This window comes from Syngnathus leptorhynchus, chromosome 13 (genome assembly GCF_054491065.1).
Source record: "Syngnathus leptorhynchus isolate UIUO chromosome 13, UIUO_Slep, whole genome shotgun sequence".
Taxonomy (NCBI): domain Eukaryota; kingdom Metazoa; phylum Chordata; class Actinopteri; order Syngnathiformes; family Syngnathidae; genus Syngnathus; species Syngnathus leptorhynchus.
Window position 1 is genome coordinate 6,718,926 of NC_141207.1, and position 19,579 is coordinate 6,738,504.

The 19,579-nt window shown below is 42.6% G+C and overlaps 1 protein-coding gene across 1 annotated transcript in view; it reads left to right on the forward strand.

The window, feature by feature from the left end:
* The first annotated feature begins 65 nt into the window (after positions 1-65).
* The window catches only part of ncanb (neurocan b), a 61,222-nt gene continuing 41,708 nt past the window's right edge, over positions 66-19,579 (forward strand). The window contains exons 1-3 of the mRNA XM_085927769.1: positions 66-219; positions 352-374; positions 9,974-10,065. Of these exons, the coding sequence (XP_085783895.1) occupies positions 117-219; positions 352-374; positions 9,974-10,065 (218 nt within the window). The 5' untranslated portion in view covers positions 66-116. The remainder of the gene's footprint in view (positions 220-351; positions 375-9,973; positions 10,066-19,579) is intronic.

Here is a 19,579-nt window from a genome sequence, read left to right on the forward strand (position 1 = left end):
CGTTACAATTATCAACCACTAGATGGGTGTCAGGTGCTGTCATTACAAAATACGGAAAAGCGTCGTTGACGAGTGTGAGCTTACGTGTAAAAAGTTGAGTATTTTAAGGACGCAAAATGTTTGCTTCACTACTAACAACGGTACAAAATGAACAACAAAAAGGAAAAAAAAAAGGTAACTTCCTTAAAAATTTGGGAATGAAGCACAACGTAACCAGCTGTAAGTAATGCAATACAAATACCACGTTACCGAAAAAGAGTACGTTACCTGAGTATTTAATTGTTTGACAACGTTTTTACTTCCTATATTTAAAAACTATTTTTGTAATTTCTACTCTTTTTTTAATAACAGGCTCATTGAATTCAGCGGCTGGGGTGAGTGATATTTATTTTGTCAAGTACTTTGTATTGTATTATAAATGAAGGCTCCATGGACTGAAAACGCTAATGTAGTCACTTTTTTTATTATTATTAATTTTTTAGCATTTTATTTCCAGTGAACAACTTTTTCTTGCTAAAATGAATCTTCCCCATGTTTATGAGAGGTTATTTAGCTGGTTTTGCATACACGCTTGCACAGCAGCTTCGTGACGTCTTTAAAATTGCAGCCTCACTGAAATAAGCCATAAAGCCGTTATGTAGTGAATCCTCATGAATAATACAACACTTATACCTTTAAATTGTATTAAAGCTGTGGCCAGTTACCACGTCCGCCTCATAATTCAGAGTTGCTTGGATCGATTCCGACTCTGGCCTTCCTGTGTGGAGTTTGCATATTCCCCCCGTGCCTTTTCTCCAGAAAAGTGAAATGTTGCTAATTAAGTTCCATAACAAAAAGAAACAAAATTGCTAATATATTCCAATGGCCCTGCAGGCAAAGGTCTGTGTGTGTGTAGAAAGGCAAGGATCCATCAATAGTTTGAAGATGAGCCTCCATGTGCATTCCTCTCAATATATATATTTTTTCCCGCTATCAATAGGAAACTCAGAACCTAGGTAAGTTGCCAGGCAACCGTTTCAACAACAACAAAAGGTCTGTCCACTGTATTATATGTATGAAATAAGGTATATATTAGCAGGAGTCATAGAGGTTCTAGAAGGTGTTTTATTTTATGCCCAATTTAAAGGAAAAATAGCTACTGTAATTATTTTTGACTGGCAACGCTTTAAACTCTCCCTGACCTCTTTTCTCAGATAATTGCGATCGTCTCCAATGGTGATGTTTACTATTTACCCGTTGTATGACCCTCTTCTTAATTGTCATAGTGGTGGGATTTCAAGATTTCCTCCACAAAGACTGTAAAGCCATTTTCTGTCATTATTTAAGACATACAATTTAAGAATGACTGCTGTGAAGGTTGCGGAAACAACAAAGCATTGATATAAACTCAAATAACGGTGCCTTTCAATAGCAAGCATGATTAGCCGCTATCAAAATGTCTGTTTTTGGCTGCTGGAAATATTCTTTGATATCAGATAGATTTTTATCTGTTGTCTCGATTGATTGTTTAGATTGAAATGATAGCATTCAATTAATCCAATGTTGTTGTTCTTTTTAAATGGATTTCTACGACTAGATTCCGTAACTATATAAAGTATTTGCTTGCATCGTGTGTGTGTGTGTGTGTGTGTGTGTGAGGGAGGGTGAATTTGTTTCTCATGGTCAATGTTTCTTTTCAGACCTCTCTAGCTTTTGCTGATGTTCTCAGAGACTTTTCTTCTCTTGTATGGCAAGATCCTTGATTTTTTTTTTTTTCTCCATCAAAATTCCTCTTTGTAGCGTCGTCTTTACTGAAGTGTGAAGAAATGACATTACATTCTGCTTGGCAAGGTGGAGAAGAGTTTTTCAGAGTCAAATTGGGACCTTGACTGGACCTAATTAGATTTTTGCCTTGGCAGGATGACCTTTCTGCTGCTGCATTGTGAATACAAGAGTTTGTTGTCGTTCAACAACTTATTACAGTGGAGTCACCATTGTGGAAGGCAACAAAAATGGCTTGGGATGGTGTCGGGTGAAATCTATCCAAACTGCTAAAAACAAAAATATACGGTCATTACCTCCTTCCATTGTGGGTTTCGGGTTCGTTTATTTGTACACTACATTTATAACGTCTGTCGTGAGCTGTTGGTTTTGAGTGTAATTCCACTATTGGCCACAAGATGGTGGCATACTATTTAAGGCAATCGTGTGTTGGTGAGGGGTGTGGTCAGAGACACACACACACTGAGATTTCCAGTGACGTTGCTCCAAAAAGTAGTATAATGGACCAGAAAAAGATGTTTAATTTCAGGATTGCTGTTTGGAACACGACTACACATATTTAAATTGGATTTAGTCAATCTGTCTAATGATTAAGCACAAGCTCAGCTGCCTAAAGCCACAGATGGCATTCTGGTCTAAAGTGTATGTGGGAGAATTAGAGCATCCCGATGGGTAAATGAGCCAATTGTGGAGTGGGGGAAAAGGAAGACATGGAGGGAGAGAGAGAGAGAGAGAGAGAGAGAGAGAAGGAAAAAAAAAAACCAAAAACGTAAAGCACATCTGTCAAACCATCGCAGAAATTAACACAGGATTGTTTTTTTTTTTGTTTGTTTTTTCTCTTCCCTCTCTCGGTCTTGCTCAGCTCCGTGTTGAAATTTTCCGCTCCAGTTTGAGTGAGGCTCTTTAATTAAATCATTAAAAAGCAGCACGTTTGCACAATATGCACCACTGCCTTCATTACAAAGCACAATCACTTGTAATTTATTCACTCACCGTGAGGGATGGATGTGATTCTCTGTCTGTGAGATCACTTTCTTGTCGCCTTGTAAAAGGTGGCCAGGCGCGCCACCGAGGTATTAAACGACTTTTTTCAATTTTTTTTATCTTGTTTTTGATTTCTTTGTCTGTTCCAGCATGACTGAAAGCAAAGTCTTTTAATGTATTATCAATGAAACACAAAACATAAAGCATAGCTTAAGTTTGACTATTTTATCTGTGTGCTAAATTAGCTTAGCCGTCTTTGTCTTGTGTCTCTTACCTTGCCCAAATGCAACGTTTGAATCCAATTTGGATAATCTTCACATCTCCCTCCATGATGCTCGCTTCACACAGTGGCCTCTGCACTCCGCTTCATAGCATAGCGGTGGGCTGCCAGGTTCGAGTGCGCTCGACAAAAATAACTCTGCTTTCAAAATGAATAGCAGACGCTCTTGAAAATATTTTCAGACAGGAACAGGATTTGTCAAAGCTCATGTCGTTCAAGTCCAACGAAAGTCAAGACTTTCATAAGTTCCCAAGGTAGTTCCAAGTCATAATATTGCTGACTCCTACGTAGCAGACGCACCAAAGAAAAAGTCAGAGAGTCACAAATAACAATCTGTATGGAGTAAAAAAAAAAAAAAAAAAAAGCATGACATTAACAACCTTATATGATTTTCCCATTGTTATCCATGAGCAGCCGCAACAGGCAGATGTTGCGTATATTAGCGGCTAATTGGCGAACATTTAGCTGCTAAAGAGGCAGATGTTCCCCTCCGGAATTTGTGGTGAGTAAAACAACTTGAACTGGAGTTTTACTTTAAGGGCAACGAAAGCCAGTAAAGAAGTCGGCTGTGCTCACACCCACTACGGCGCAAACGTTTCTAACTGAGACAGAAAACCCCTAAATGTTTACCAAGGTGGATTAAACGGGTATCTTATAAGAACTCTGAAAGCCACCAATCAGTCAAAAATTGCTGCCAGTTAATTATCAGTTCTGTGATGTTGTTATTACGTCCATTATGTTTTTCAGAAAATGAAATGGAAATGTCAGCGATACGCGCCAATATCAGCGACAAAACACTCAAGCATGAAATTGCATTTCGATAAGTTTGGCCGTCAAACAAATTAGTCTCGGGTGAAGCTTTTGAGCATCATCATCATCATCATCTGTTGGTAAAATTCCGTTGGACAGAGATGCAACCGCAGACGCTTTGATTACCACCTCGGCTTTGAACGCATTTAATGACAGAAAAAGATTTTCCGATGGAGTTGCACGCTTCATTTTCACCTCTTGCAATCTGACAGGCGCCAACAACTTTGACTCTGCCGCAATTAAAAAGAGCTCGTCAATGGCTTTCATGTTGGCTCGCCCCCCCCCCCCCCCCCTCACGCTGACAATCAGCGTGCCGGGGGTGTCTGACGGGGTCAAGTACTGCTGACAGATGTGCCGAGGTACTTGCGTGTCAGCTCAGTTGTTTTCTGCACCAGCGTTCTCGAAGGGGCGAGATGTAGCGCACTGTGTGTTGAGCTTCCGTCAAACGGGCTGCCTCTTTAATCTGTCTCGACAGTTTTGTAATTGGACCGCTTCTTGAAGGCTACGACGCATCTGGAGAAAAACCGTTTTAAACGCACCTCCTGGGTCCAAAAGGTCTCGCTCAGGTTTTATATCGAGTGGCTGTGTGAATGGCAGCCAATACGAACTTCCCGGATTTTTTTTCATTTCGATTCTATTTCACTTTCATTGTTCTGCCCCACCATCCTCATGTGGTCTTCTGAAACACAACGCCCCCTCCCTCCTCTCTTGAGAACACAGCACCGGAGATGAACTCCAGCAGACAGGTGCCTCGCCGCTCGGAATGACAATTTGCCTTTTGGAAATCAGCCTGGGGCTCTGTTGTGTTCTTTGCGATTGAGTTAGTCCAACAGCAGACATTGGACAACACCCCCCCCCGCCCCCCCGTCCCTCCCTCAACCCACCTCCCGTCAACCTTTTCACGTTAAAGCTTCAAACTGGAAGCCAGTTCAAGAAGAAAACGTGCATTCTTGATTTAGTTTGGGGAGGAAGAGGCAAAGGTGAAAGACAAAGAGACGTTGGCCAAGACAATCCACAATTCATGCGGGACTACTTCGAACTCTTTGTAGTCCAGTACAGTGGAGGGATGGATGTGTGTGCGTGCACCGCCTTGTTAACTCCACACAACCTTCCGGCACTTTGTGTCAAATCAACATTGTTTTAATCGCGTATGCGCAACGCCGACTCTCTCTACTGTGCGTTTCACCCCATTTAGCATTTTTTTTCTCTCCCCCCCCCCCCCCCCCCCCCCCTCCTTCCCTGCACATAATAGCCTGGCGTGAGGTGTTTGCTCCGCCGCGTTAAAACGAGCCAAAGAATATGTTGTTTATGCTCGGATGCTTTTTCATCCTCCCCGCCTCATTTAAGTACACGAATGCAACATTTGTAGCTCCGAGGAGCGTGGAATATAGCACCATTGGCTCTTGAGAAAAAGAAAAAAAAAAAAAAAATTCCCTGCTGTGAGTAGGCTCAAAAATGGAAAAGCTTTTTCCTAGCTGGCTTTCATGAAGGGGATTTTTAAGTGGAGACAAAAAATAGCTCTCTTCAGTTGAAAAGAAGTCTATCACGGCGAGGCTATTGGCTGCCTTTTTTTTTCCTGGAGGCCAATTAATCAGGGAAAGGTGGCAGGGGGCGGGGATAAAGGCTCATTAGAGCGCTCTCGCTAGCCGTCATTAGCATACGTTTACACAACCTGGCAGCCGGCTGCAGACGTAAACTTTGCCAGGAGTCTATTCGTCTTTTCTGGCAGGAAAACGTGTCCGGAGGCATCGCCCTTTGTCTCGTTTATTACTTTGAAGCTGCTGCTTGGTAGCGCTCGGAAATACCTGTTCACGGGGGCAAAATGGCCGCCAAAATGTTTGGCATGCCACAGAAGGGAAAATCAACTTTCTCTACTTCTATCTAGGTTGAGGATCACTTTCTTTTTTTTTTCTCTCATTTTTTTTTTTTTTTCAATCAGCGTTCCCATTCAGAACCTGTTAAATGGGCCGTGGCTGGCAGAAATAGCAGTTTGTTTTCATTTTACCTGTTTGGGAACTGATTTGAAGAGAACATGAGAAAATGATATTCCACCCGTAGATATGGCCGCCGCGCGACATTGATGTATTACTTGGGCGGCCGACACTCGCTCGCAACTTCGCCAGTAATTGAGTTTGGAGGCGTGCACCTGCGAGAGTGCAAGAGAGCCTGACGTATTATTTATGAAAAAAAAATATATATATATATGGCTTATTTGCACTAATGCTCTTTTATAGAATTGTGTTTGACTTGAGGAGCTCAGCAAGAAGAAGGACTGCTTCTTTTGTTGTTAAATCGTCCTCTAACCTCAGTTTTATTTGATCATTTTTGCCTCCAGTGGGATTTGCGACTTGGGTGGCTTTCAAACGTTCTTCCTCTGAGTCAGACTTTAGAATTTTCCAGCTTCCCACTTGTATGGAACGTAGCATCATTTCAAGGATTATGAATAATTACCTCATTTGCAATGCAGAAAATTAGTAGCTTTGTTACATTTACCTCCAATGTTGGTAGAAGCTTTGGGAGAGAACAAAAAAAACCCCAACTCCCTAAAGAAAGCACTGTGAGACTCTTCTCTTCCCCCGCGAATCTTGACATTTATTCTCCAATGACATCATTAAAGTCGGAAAAGCTGGAGGCAACCATATGGACGCCGCGACTGCTCGCCTCGGTCCGTAATTTAAATAAGTGTGTTGACGGAGTTTGTGTGCGTGTACGATACATAATTTTAAAAGACGTCTCAGCCTCAGACAACCAAGTTTGCTCTAGTTGCCCATTAGCACCTCATTTCATCATATAAAACATTTCATTAAAAAAAAAAAAAAAAAGGCTTCCTTCACAACAGAACTAGTGTAAGTTGAGGTGTGCTGCTGGAGTGACAAGGTAAAAGGGGTGACAGGATGAAAGATGCGGGCCCGTTCTTATTCGCCGAGGTGATGGACAGATTGACAGACGAGGTCGGACGGGAGTCTCGGCGGACTATGATGTTTGCAGATGACGTTGTGATCTGCCGTAAGAGTTGATGGGAGACAACCTCGAGAGGTGGTGGAGGGGATGAGGAATGGAGGTCAGTCGTGGAAGAACGCTTTAAATGATATTGACTCCATGTGTGTGTCTCATCCAGCTAGGCTACAATGGGATTGCGGATCGGAACGGCGGAACGGGATTGAACATAACAGACGACTTGTGTTCTGTTTCATCGGCGTCATCCATCAAAGTCCATTTCTGCCTCTCGCGGTGCATTAAGTGCATTAACGCCCGCTGCGGACATCCATAACGTCTCCGTCCTGTCATCACTTTGCTGCCCTCATCTCGCCATTTGCACTGTAAGTCACACAATAAACGAAGAGCGCGTGCGGAGAGAGGCAGTCGGGGGGGGGGGGATTGTCGGTGGGATGTCGACAGCGTGACGAATCCCTTTTTACCTACTCCACCTAACACGGTGGAGCCACTTTCGGGAAAAGTAGAACACGAGCCGTAAATCGCGTTCGGCTTGTATCATTAAAATTGACGTAGCCGGCGCCTCGAAATCTCTTTTTTTTTTTGGGTGATACTATATCTCATCAACTCTAAAAGCATGTCCAAGTCACATTAGCGCTGGCCTTCTTCCAAAGCATAACATTTCATTCTTTAATTTCCCCATCATCTGTCGCTCCCACCGTCATTTTTTGGCGCACTTCCTTAATGAGGCGCTCGCTCAACGCAGCGCAGTTAATCCATCAGTGGCTTAATTAGTTATCACTGTTTACTTCAGAAGTGGGCGTAGCGGCGTGGCGATAAAAACAAGATTTGTCCAAAAGACGTGTGAAACTAGCATGAAATAAATAACAAACAACAAAACAAAATCGGATATCTCGCGGTAATATCACGAGACGGTGAGTCACTCGAGCAAGAATTGCCCGATAGTCGATTTGGGGCCATGTCAGTCCGTTTCATGTTCTTGTTAGAAGCACATTATGTTCATCAAATTTGATCTGTATAAGATTTGACGCTACAGCTCCCCCTTCTGTCCTCTTTGCTTGCTAGACATGCCACAAGGCATTATGTCAGTTATTATATTTAGGGGGGGGGGGGAGAGGAAGAAAAAAAAAAAGGCTTTTGTCTACTGCAAATATTGTGTTGGGAACGTCAATTGACAGCGAGCTAAATTTGCCCATGCTCACTTTCAACTGCATTTATAAGAACTAATTTGAGCAACTCATATTTACAAGGTCCGATCTTGTCTTTGTGACCTTTTTCATGATTTTTATTTTTTTCTCTGACTGCTACCGTATTTGAATCTCATTTAATAAACATTCAGTATGCTCAATTGTGAGATATTAAATATACAAACCATAAAACACGACCGCGACCAATCACCGTCGCGGTTGAACCGTTAGCGTCCTCTCCCCCCCTGGCCTCCGTCTTGCCCTCTAAGCTCCGCCCCCACCCTCCACCAGCAGGTAATCTAGCCCTTCAATCAGGCGACGGATGACAAATGGCCGAGTGCATTTGTCGATTGCCTTTTAGTGCTCGTGTGTGTCGTATGCAGGTCACTCAGTTGCGGAGTCGCCATCAGCGCTCCTAACCACAAAAACCTCAAACCACATTTTTTTTTTAACACACCCGACCCCCTCGCCGTTGCTGAGCTGTGTTTTTAGCCGCGAGCAGATTTAATAAAATATGCCTGCAATTATCCAAGCGCGTATCCTTTTTTCGCCTTTTTGCCCAATTAGCCCGCTCAACCTGCACCTTGGGGGGAGGGGGGGGGTGCACTTTTGCAATGACAATTACATTGTTATTGACCTGTAATCCACTATAATTGATTGGAATGACATGTCTTAGCAAAGCGGGTTTTATCGCTCCCTTTGTTCAAGGTTGACTTGATTTTACTGCTCTTTAATTGACCTTGTTGGTCGGTCGGTAGACAAGCCGCGTCGAGACGCCGGCGTATTCGACAGCGGCTCATCTCTCGTCGTTTTCCATCGTGGCCTTTACGCTGAAAGTAAACTGGATTCCCTTTCCTCCAAAATGAAACCTCTCAGGGACAAAGTTGATTAATTATTCCAGTGGGATTCATGGGTGACTAGACGGTATTTTTAATAAGCCCCTCTTCTCTGCGTTTTTGTCGAATTAAGGATTCCGAAAATGTAATCAACACCAGCCAAAGGACGCTTACAAGCCACGCGTGGAGTTTGAAACCGTTGCATCAAATATGCCTTTCATCCCAGTGTGATGGTCTGACGACACAAAATCAACCCAAAGAACTGGGACGCTATGGAATTAATAGAAAATGTATTATTTGGAGCACTTTCCGTGGTTCAGGTCATTTCAGGCAGCGCTTCAAAACAAAGCTACACTTTCATGGCTTGAACCTTTTTAAAATGAAATGAATCGAAATAATCCCCCCGCTAAATGTATTGAAGTCAAGTCAACACTCGATCAGCACCGCGGACAGCTCCGGGTTCCTAACTGGATGTTAAATGTTCACGCAGGCGTTTTGTTAGCTGAAGATAAATTGCAATGAGAACAAAATCTTGGAGAGGAACAAAAGCCGGCGCCTGCTTGCACGCACGCACACACGCGGGCGGGAGGCCGGGCCCTCCTGGGGGATCATTATACTTGCGATGCTACAAAGCGCCGCCTGGCTTTAGATGACATCACGTTCCGCCGGATCTTTTAAAACTAACCCTCTTCCATCTCTTTCTGTTGTTACGATAAACAATAACTCCATGTACACTCAATAATTTGACGATTTGATTGGAACGTCAAGCTGAGTGCAGCAGGCAAATTTCATCGTTACAAGACATGATAAGACTTCACCAAATTTCATGATTCAAGCTTAAAAGCAGCAAGTTGTAATCTATAACCCCCCCCCTCCCTCCCCTTTTTTTTTGTAAGCATCCCTACACCGCCCCCATCTCCTCCCCCTCATTAGAATACTGCAGCGCGCTCTTTTGTTCAGTAGCGCTCAGCTGCTGGAGAGGTGAGCACCGCTCCGGAGCTCCTCATCACCACTCACTCTCCTCTTCCTCCTCCAGGAGTCACGCACGGACACCTCTTTACGGATAAAGACCAACAACGAGTGTTGCTGTGTTTTTTTTTTTTTTTTTTTCCTTCACACACATTCTTATTGACTTTTTTTTTTTTTTTAATGCCCTGCAGCTCTCTACCACTTGCATCGCATCCAAAGGCTTCAGGAAGGCTACGAGCATCACGCTGCATTCCTCTGGACCGGAACTCACCTCTGCCGGAAGGTGAGTTTGCCACTGAGAGTATTTTCGAGCATTGTGACTGCAAAAGATGTTTTGGATAGAATTATACATTTTGTGAAGATTGTATGTTGTTCTGCACCCAGAAAATATTGTCATGACACTTTTTTAAGTCCTTCTTCAACTTGACATCACAATATGCAGATTTCATATTTTTCTATGTCTTTGATTATTTAATCAAACTTATTCAGATCATTTATGACATACTGAAAAGTCACATTCCCTAAATTGAGAGATTTTCAGAATTCCACGTTTTCCTAAATCAATGCAGATTTTTTTTTTAAAATGCTGAATCCTTCCATAGTCCTCAAAATCAAACCAGTCCAACAACAATATCCAGCTCATTTAAGACATCCGGGCCACCATCAATTAATTAATCAATCAATTAATTTTTTTATTTTTTGAGTTTTCAATTTTTCCTTTCTGAAAAATGAATCCCACTGAAATGAATGTCGATATTTTGCAAATTTAATTCAAAATGTTCAGCTCATTCAGCCATTATTTTGAAAGTCACATTCCAAACATTCCTATTTTTTCACATTTTCACAAATTTACCTGCCAATTTCTTGACCAATTCAAAACCTTCCGAATCCAAAATATCCTGTTCATTCACAACACTTGCATTTTATTCTCACATTAGCATCCTTGTTGTTAGCATGATAGCATTTGAACAGCTCTCATTAGAAATCCAAACCTCATCGACCACACTAATTGTCGCGATATCATGACTATGGTTAAGTAATTTTACATTTCCCAAGTTGCACTTTCTACATTTTCTTATACCGAATTGCAATTCACCGTCAGCTCTTTCATTCTAGTTTTGTGTGTATGTCATTAGACTGAGAATATCAATTGAAAGTGAAGTTTGACACAACATTCCCCTTCCTCTTGGGTTGTGCTGTTTACTTGTGTCTACCCCCCCCCCCCCCCCCCCCGGGTCCTTACTAATGACCCAAGCCCGAATCTCCAAATCGCCTGGCTCCATCGATCAGGATTTCATTTGAATTGTGCCTGCTTGAATCAGCCATGTGGAGGGCCTTTGTGTATTAGTGACCTATCAGTATCATTGCGTCCCGTTTCTTCAGCCCTCATGCATATTATAGAAGGTCCCGGCTTTTGCCTTTGTTCGCCTTTTGTTCACGCTGTGGATCACAAGCTCTGTCCTTTTATGTCTTTGTTTTCCCCAAAATCTGTTCCTTTGTGCCGTAGAGTCTCTCCCCCCACCGTTTCTATATTTTCCGGATGAGTAATCACTGATTTCGGTCTTGTGGTGACACCTCAAGAGGACTTGTTCTTCCTCCCTTTCCATCCTCTTCTTGAGTCTTTATAGCGTTGTTATCTACTCCTCTCATGAGGTTGCAGTTGTCCCCCTTTTTCTTCAACGATGCCACGTTCTGGCCGGCTGAGCTAAGCGCAGTTCGGACATAGACAGAGGGATTCAATTTTACACTTGAGTCGTGGCCAAGCACGTGAGCGGAAATCAAAGAAGTTTTTATTTTCTGCAAGGGAAAGTGCTCATCTAGTCATCTTCACGAAAGCCTAAATGCTGATAATGCTATAATAGGCACACCAGGCCTGTAGGCGGCGCTGTCACTTTCGGATGAAACTATCATCGAAACTTAGTCAATTGCTTTTCAATCATGTCTGCGCTGAAAATTGAAGATGAAAAATCGGTGCATTACCATATAGAGACAAAGTATAAAAAAAAATCCCAAACAAATTCCATCCCTAAGATTTTCATCTCTGATGAATTACTGATGAGTCGCTGCGTCAAAAATCCATACAAATATGCACCTTATCTTTTTGGCTTAATAAAAACAACACCGGCTATCCAGTGATTGACAGCTCAGCAAACAGCCCCCTTTTCCCAGCAGAGGGAAAGGAGCCTAACTGGCTCGGAGCAGCTTTGGCTCGTCTAATGGCACACGCACACACACACACACACGTGGCTCGAGCCATATTGATCCCGCCGTCGCCACCGTAGCCGAGCGAACGAGTGGTGCAGCTGGGCCAAATATCATCCTCCCCCCCCTCTTACCTCCTTCGCAGCTTGTGAATATTCATCAAGAGAGAACTCCCCCCCACCCCACACCCAAATATATTATTCACAGGAAGCATTTTGCCTATTAAATACTCTAAATAAATAATGACATCTGGTAACTGTTATGTGCGCTGAATTAATCAAAGTCAAGATTGGAGGGTGCTAACAATGGATGGCGGCTTGGTGGCTATACTTTATATTCCCATTCAGCCATCCAACATCCTTCCTGCTGTTGTTTTTTTTTTCCCCCCTTTGTCAGGTGCTCCTCTGTTGGTTTGCTTGAAGTAAACCCCCGCAGGAGATGACGTTTATTCTATGTTCATAATGACAGATTTTTTTTTTTTTGGCCTTCCCTGTGAGGTAATCTTCTCAAAAACTAAGTGTCCCTTTGGGTGTATTTTTTTTAAAAGACCAAGCTTAAGAAAAGCAATACAATAAGGAATAATTACAGTCAACATACCTAAAACCTGCAAAGAACTATCACGAATATGATATTTGTTTTCATAATGGGATGCAGATGAACCATTTGAGTGTTGAGATGGTTAAGATGCGTACAGATGGCCAGCGCTTCCCCACTCTTACGCCGCGAAACCCCAAGAGGACGAGCGCTTTTGTTGTCGTGAGCAACTGTTCAATTTGTAGAGACACAAAAGGAATCCACACATCGAATATCGTCCGTTCGATTCAGGAAAGAAATGAGAGAGCGGGATGAGAACAATGGAAACAGTTGGGGTTATTGTTTGTGTTGTTTGTAGTCGATAGTCACTTAATTGCTGGCAAAAAAAATATTTATTATTCATTGAATAGTGCAGATTTGTTCGTCTGTTTAGAATGAGCAGAGCAATTTCATGTTCACTCGAAGTGTCTGAAAAGTGTCATTGTCTCCTCACTGTGGGGGAGCAGAACTGCGTTACGTCACCTCAAGATCAAAACTGGACAAAAATGAAGGAAAATAAATTCATTAAGTTAGACTTAGTTTGAAAAATGGATTACCGTGATGCTTCGTTATAAAAGGACCTGGTCAATCATGAAAATGAGTTTTTTTTTTTAATTGCATAATGACTTCTAAGACTTTTTGTAAGAGTCTGGGAAAATGGCGTTAACCATAGCTGTTTGCTTTTGTGTGACGTGTAAAAGCCTTCTGTGAACAGGTTTAGCATGTTAGCATTTAGCGTCGTCATAGATGCTCAATATTTGTTGCCATGTATCTTTTTTGTCAAAGTTGAGCTTTTAAAGAGAAAAATTCTTTGTTCTCAACAAACACCAGTTTTGACTTGGTATTTATTTGCGCTGCTTTATCTGCTTGTTTACATTCTTGTAACAAGTAAGAGACCAGAGTGAAGTGAGTGAAATAATTGATTCCGGCTTTGTTTGACTTTCTGACTAATGAAAGTATTTGTGTTTCCATGATTCGGATCAGAGGTTAAAATACATTTCGAGAAATGATTTTCATTCGCCGTCAAGGCACACATCATCCTTAAATGCACCCGTAATAAATCACAGATTTAAAAAAAAAAAAAAAAAAAAACAATCTTTGTCTTTCTGCACAGAGAGCCAGTCGAAGGAATTTTCCCATTAAGTCAATTAACATGTCCGTCAAAGTCAGAAGCAAAGTGCTGAGTCATTAAATCAGGCGCATTCAATACGTCGCGGACGACGTCTTTACTGGCCCATCGATCTCGATGTCCCGTCGCTCACGGCAGAAACTTTAAGGTAGCCTCTGCTACCCTTTTACGGTCATAACACCGGCTTTGCTTTTTCGAATTCCAACGACAGCATCGCCCCACTGAGATTCGAGGAAATGCAGCAAAATTCAAATATACAACAAAAACAAAGGAATTGGCATCACACCCGATATTTTGAGGCCAGTGTTTACGCATCCATCTTCCAAACCTCGTTTACGATTAACAGCAGTTTTTTTTTTTATAGCAAATTTGATTGCGGGTTGCTACAGGCCTCGTCCAATATGCCAAACACATCTCAAGATGGAGATTTGTAAACCTGCTGGCCAATCAAATGTCCTGCCAACTGACAACTTGTTACCCTAGTGTGAAGTCTTCAAACTTTTTTTTGTTGTTGTTATTCCAGCCGAGTCTCTTTGGCCTTTCTACAAGAAAATTGCATTTAAAGAGAGCTATTTCCATTCAAATAGCCTTTAAGAGTTTTATTTTGTCAATGCCAGACAAGACACGCAACCGCTTGCTTTCCAAATGAGGAACCACGCCCATCGCCAGCGGCTCTGCCGAACATGAAGGTCACCTGTTCTGCTCCATGATGCTCAAAAGGAAACAATGAGCATTCTTTCGGTGGAGAATTCCCCTCTGATCACCATTCTGTTCTGTTTTCCAAATGAACTGCAGGGACAGTTTAGCACTTCTATAATTAACTGTCACAGCGAAGTCAAAGGAAATTCGGAGAAATGCAAAATACTATTTGTCGAAAACATCTGCTTATTTCCCTACTGGGATGTTTTTGTTTTTTTGGTACCTCCTTATAGATTTGAACCACATGGATGCCGTCCTTGTGTTCAGCTGTAATTAACATCCAGATAATAACTCTCAATTAGGGCTTTCTGGAGCACTCACAGAGCTCTTGGGCCTATTTAGTGATATTTGGCGCTCAAAGCTGTTACAACTTTGGTGTGTTTACTGGAGAAAATGGGCCAAATGATTAGCGGAATTTTTTTTTTTTTTTGACTTGCAAGCAAAAATTACTTTGGTTGTGTTTTCAAACCAACTGCATCACTTTTTGTTAGCTTAATGCTAGTAGATAATGGGCAAATACCCTTCACTGGCTAATGATTAGCATTTTGATGCTTCAAGCAACATATATCTTAACACAAATTGTGCATCAATATGCGTAGACCAACAACATGCACCGGAATATATTCTTTATCCTCTGAGAAGATAATGATGAACGTTACAATAGTAATGAAATGTATTTGTTAGTGTGCGTCCCCCTTGGGATTGCTGAGTCTGATGGATTGATCCGAGGCCAGTGAGAGCGTCCCCCCCCGACGTGTGCGTCACTCTCCATATGCGGCGCCTACAATAATGTCTCATCAGCTCAATCAAATGAGGTCTACGGTTCAGTGATGGACTCCGCTGTCATCGTAGGACCGGGTTGCTTATGGCCCGCCCCCCTTTGTGCTCGCTTCCTTGATACTGTCGAGTACAAAGCGAGCAAAAGCAATCATTCATGGCCCACATACACAAACACATGCAACAAGGGGGAAAGACAAGGCTGCGGGCAGAACATTTGAGGCCCCGTCTTAATTGGGCCCCATCTTAGCGTGACCTTCATCGTTTTGACAGAGCGGCGGGAATTAGAGCGAGACGTCGAAAAGATGAGCAGCTCCTTGTTTCTCTCCGGCTCGTGTCAACGGTACGCGCTTTATGGGCGAAGTTAGTTCTTGTTAAAGCTAAAAAAAAAATACATTAGAATTTGGGAAATGTAACACGTTTTACTTTTGTTGCTTTTGGCTACTGCAGCGCAAAACAAATGGCTGAAAACGTAACGACCACCGCCGCTGTCCAGTGGTTGGGAGTTGTACAGTAATTTACGATACCCCCGCCGGAAGGTCTCGGCAGGTATGTTAACAGTCGAGCCATGTATGCTTCAACTGCTCCCAGTGGAAGTTTCAGAAAGTGATGCTCCACGCTGTACTGCACTTCACTCTGGTTTTTAAAAGCTCCTCGGCGGTTTATTAGAGGGAGGCGGGAGGCGGATCTCCTAAACACCTACCTTCTACTCCATTGTTTTAGAAGCTATAGATTTAAAGCTTTACACACACTTATAGTGCTGAGGAAGCAGTAGTGCAGCTGAAAGTGGATTTCGTGTGGCTTCATGTGCCTCTCAGTGGATCATTGAGACTCAACTTCCTTGTACCCAGGTTATAGGCCAAGGCACTGCCCTTAAAATTTGTATTTTTTTACCTAAAAAGCGTGACGACAACCAATCTATCAAACCCTTTACCGAGGTGTTCCTCAAGGGTCAATCTTAGGGCCCATCCTTTTTTAAATATCAAGAGCAAATTTGTTGATATTTCTTACCACTATTGCGGACCCCCCCAAATTAATTTTTCTGATGATTGTTGACCTCAATCAAAAGCTGGGTGGCTCACAAATTGTTTCAGTTCTATGCATCCATCATCAAAGATGTCAGAGAAGCAGCCATTCAAGGTCCCAACTGAGAACATGCTGCACTTTTTACAAGGACATTTTTGCAATCACTCAGCTTGATTGTGCTTTTTATTCTTATTCATTGTTTCAGACCTAGCCCACCCCACCGCAGTCGTTTTTTTTTTTTTTAAATCAGTGCACTGCAAAAAAACAACAACAAATCCTTAATTGGCCACTCTTTCCCCTCTGATTGCACTCTATAGCGCTGGGGTTTCTCAAACCGGGTCCAGGAAGTGATCATCGTCTTATCTTAATGCCAATTAAGAAAAACTCACGTGGACCCCAGACGCGAAAAGAATTTCAAATTCGATTTTTGCAGACTGAAAGTTGCCATGTTGACAAATTCGACCTGTTTGAGAACTCCTGCTTGCTGTGCCATTGTGATTTCCATACCTTCTATTGTTAGCTGTCAGTCCCCCCCCCCCCCAACCAACCAGAATGGATTTATACCTGTGCCTAGTGTTTAAAAACGGCCAACCCATGCGTCCACGTCGGAGTGCGAAGCCTCCCGCCAACTCGCCTGGCTCCCCTGCCTGCGTCTTCTCTTTGTGCCGATAGCCGGATAAATGAGTTGTTTGCTTTTTTTTGGCACCTTTCAGAAGGTCACTCTTGCTGTCTCAATAGCAAAAAAAAAAAAAGGGGTGTGGGGGGGGGGGGGCTGCACGTATACCGCCTCGCTCAGCCCTTTAAAGGTCCATTAGTTTGAGATGTATTAGCCCATTAGACAAAACTCATTCGTGCTTCGTGCGACGGTGAAGCAATTCCTCCTCTGTTAAAATGAACCTTTTCTCATCATTTGTGCTCGCTGCTTTTATCTTCATCGGGGTAGATGCAATCACTTTTGGATGTGAAATGTGAAGTCTTACTTAAAACTAACTTGAATAGAAATCACTATCAAGGAAAAGCTGATTACATTTTGGAATCCAAATTAAAATGCACACGCATTAATTATAGATGGCGTATGTAACAAAAAGGTTGGCTCAGGTTTACAGGATGTGGCTCCTCGCAGTGGATAAAGAATTTACGCCAGTGGATTTTCATATCAATCTACATGTTTTGCTTAGAGAGTAACTGATTGACTGCCCGTCCCCAATTTGGCTGCGCTCCCTACTTTGGACACCCCTGAAAAATGTATCTCTTTCTTACCCCCCCCCCCTGCAGAACAGCAACATGTGTAAACGTGGGGAATCCTTTCGAAACATTTTAGACAATTACCCCGAAGGCTTGCAACATCCCCGGATATTTAGGGGAGATTATTTCTCGCACTAAACGCTTTGGAATTAACCAAATGAAAACCTAAAATAGATGCCGCAAAGCCGGAGGACTGAGCAGAGCGCTACTCACTTTAGAGTTAACGTGATGAAAGCGATAAGTACCTGCAAGCCCGGAGCTTGACCGGGGAAAAATTACAGCCTGCCGCGTGGGTGCTTATTCATTTCCACCGCCGTCTACCATCATGGAAAGCCACATTAAGGCACTCCAGCCTCGAGTATGAAGTAATAAAGTGATTTAGCCGGTTAATTGGAAGCAAATTAGCCACGCTTTACGGCAGAGAGAGACTGCCTGCAAATCTGGATTCCCGGTATTTTAGCTTGCATTGAAAATTTAAAGGAAGGTTTTTTTTTTTTTTTGTCACTTATTTATCATCAGTCGCACGTAATCCATTCACTTGCTTGTCTTATCTGGGAGGCTAATGCTTCTTATTGTGGGTGAGCGGTGCTATTAACCTGTCATATAATGACTGGCTGTTTTGAACCAATTAACATATAGCCGACTGACTCATCCGAAAAGACCGGGCATGATTAATGATAGTGTCTACCACCGGGTTAAATGTCACGTTGCGGAGAAGATAGGACGGTTACACACGTAATGCTTAACACATGTACAGTCCATTAGACCAGCGCAGAGTGGAAAGTTTAGGCTACAGCTCCCTAGCATTGGTTATTGTCGTCCGTCCGTCCTTCCTTCCTACCTTCCTTCCGTCCTTCCTTCCTTCCAGAATCCCAATAGATTTTCTTTTCCATTTGTTAACCTTTCTTAGAAATTCGAGTTGGACAAATAAAAAAATAAAAAAACAACAACAGACCTTCTCTCGCTCCACACTTTTTGACAAGGACAGCCACAAGGACTTGTTTTGCTGATGGCTCCATGAATAAAAAATGGCACATCTTAAATAAATAACGGAACAATCTAGGGCTGATTTATTACAATGCCCAATAGCGGGCACTAAATTGCATGACCGTGCGCTCTTAACAGACTCATCATGCATTTGGATTTTGTAAACACAAACGTTCAATTGCGTTAAAGTGGACAGCGTTCTATTCAAAAGAAGGTTTTGCTTTGGGCACCTTTGATAGTTCTCACCATGGACTATTTAGGAGAGCTCTGCATGCCCAAAATGAATTTTGAAAGGATGGAATTGGAAATGGATGAAGCAAACAAACAGCAGCTTGCTTTCATTTCCTCCTTGCTATGCTGCCTTCCTTTTCACATCCAGGTTTGCGGTTTAAGACACAAAAACAGCCATTGTAATCAATTTGGATGTATGTTTGTTCCAGATCCATTTTTTTTTTTTTTGGGCATCTTCAACACATGTTTGCGTGAGCAAATCAAATTCTCTTGAGTCAATCTGGTGTGTGTGTGTGTGTGTCACCCACTTGAAGCATTGGAGCGCTGTCAATTACTGAGAGATGATCAAAGTTCAGCCTGATGTTGTCTGGCCTCTGTCTTCCTTCTCTCCTCCGGGGCCGGCAGCATCGGGAGGAAGCTGGCTGGAAGGAGGGGAGGGGGGGGGCTCTTGACACTCGGCAACGTCTGCTTCAGGACCCTTTTATCACACGTCCATGTAAGAAAACAAGTAACACACTTGTTTGGGCACTGCGGGGTTCTCTTGACGTTTTCAATTGTAATATTTCATTTTGTATTTTATGCAGGCATCAATCCGCAGATGTTACGTCATAGGGCCTCTTTTAAAATGAGAAGATGCCTCACTAAATTGTCCGTTGTCACTTAAGAGCTAAAATAATGTCAGAGTTCAATTTAAAGACCATCGACTTTGCAGCGGGGGGTAAAACACAAATCAATCCCCGTGCGGTTTCTCGCTGACAGCTTCTTTGAGACAACCAGACACAAAGACAAACAAACACAATCATTTGAAGCCCCTCTGGTGAGTATCAATTTACCCTCTGAATGAAGGTCATGTGTGCTCTCACACCCTTAAATAATGGTCCCACTTGGATGTGGGCTAGCTCACACAGGCCCCACAGCAGTCACTGGG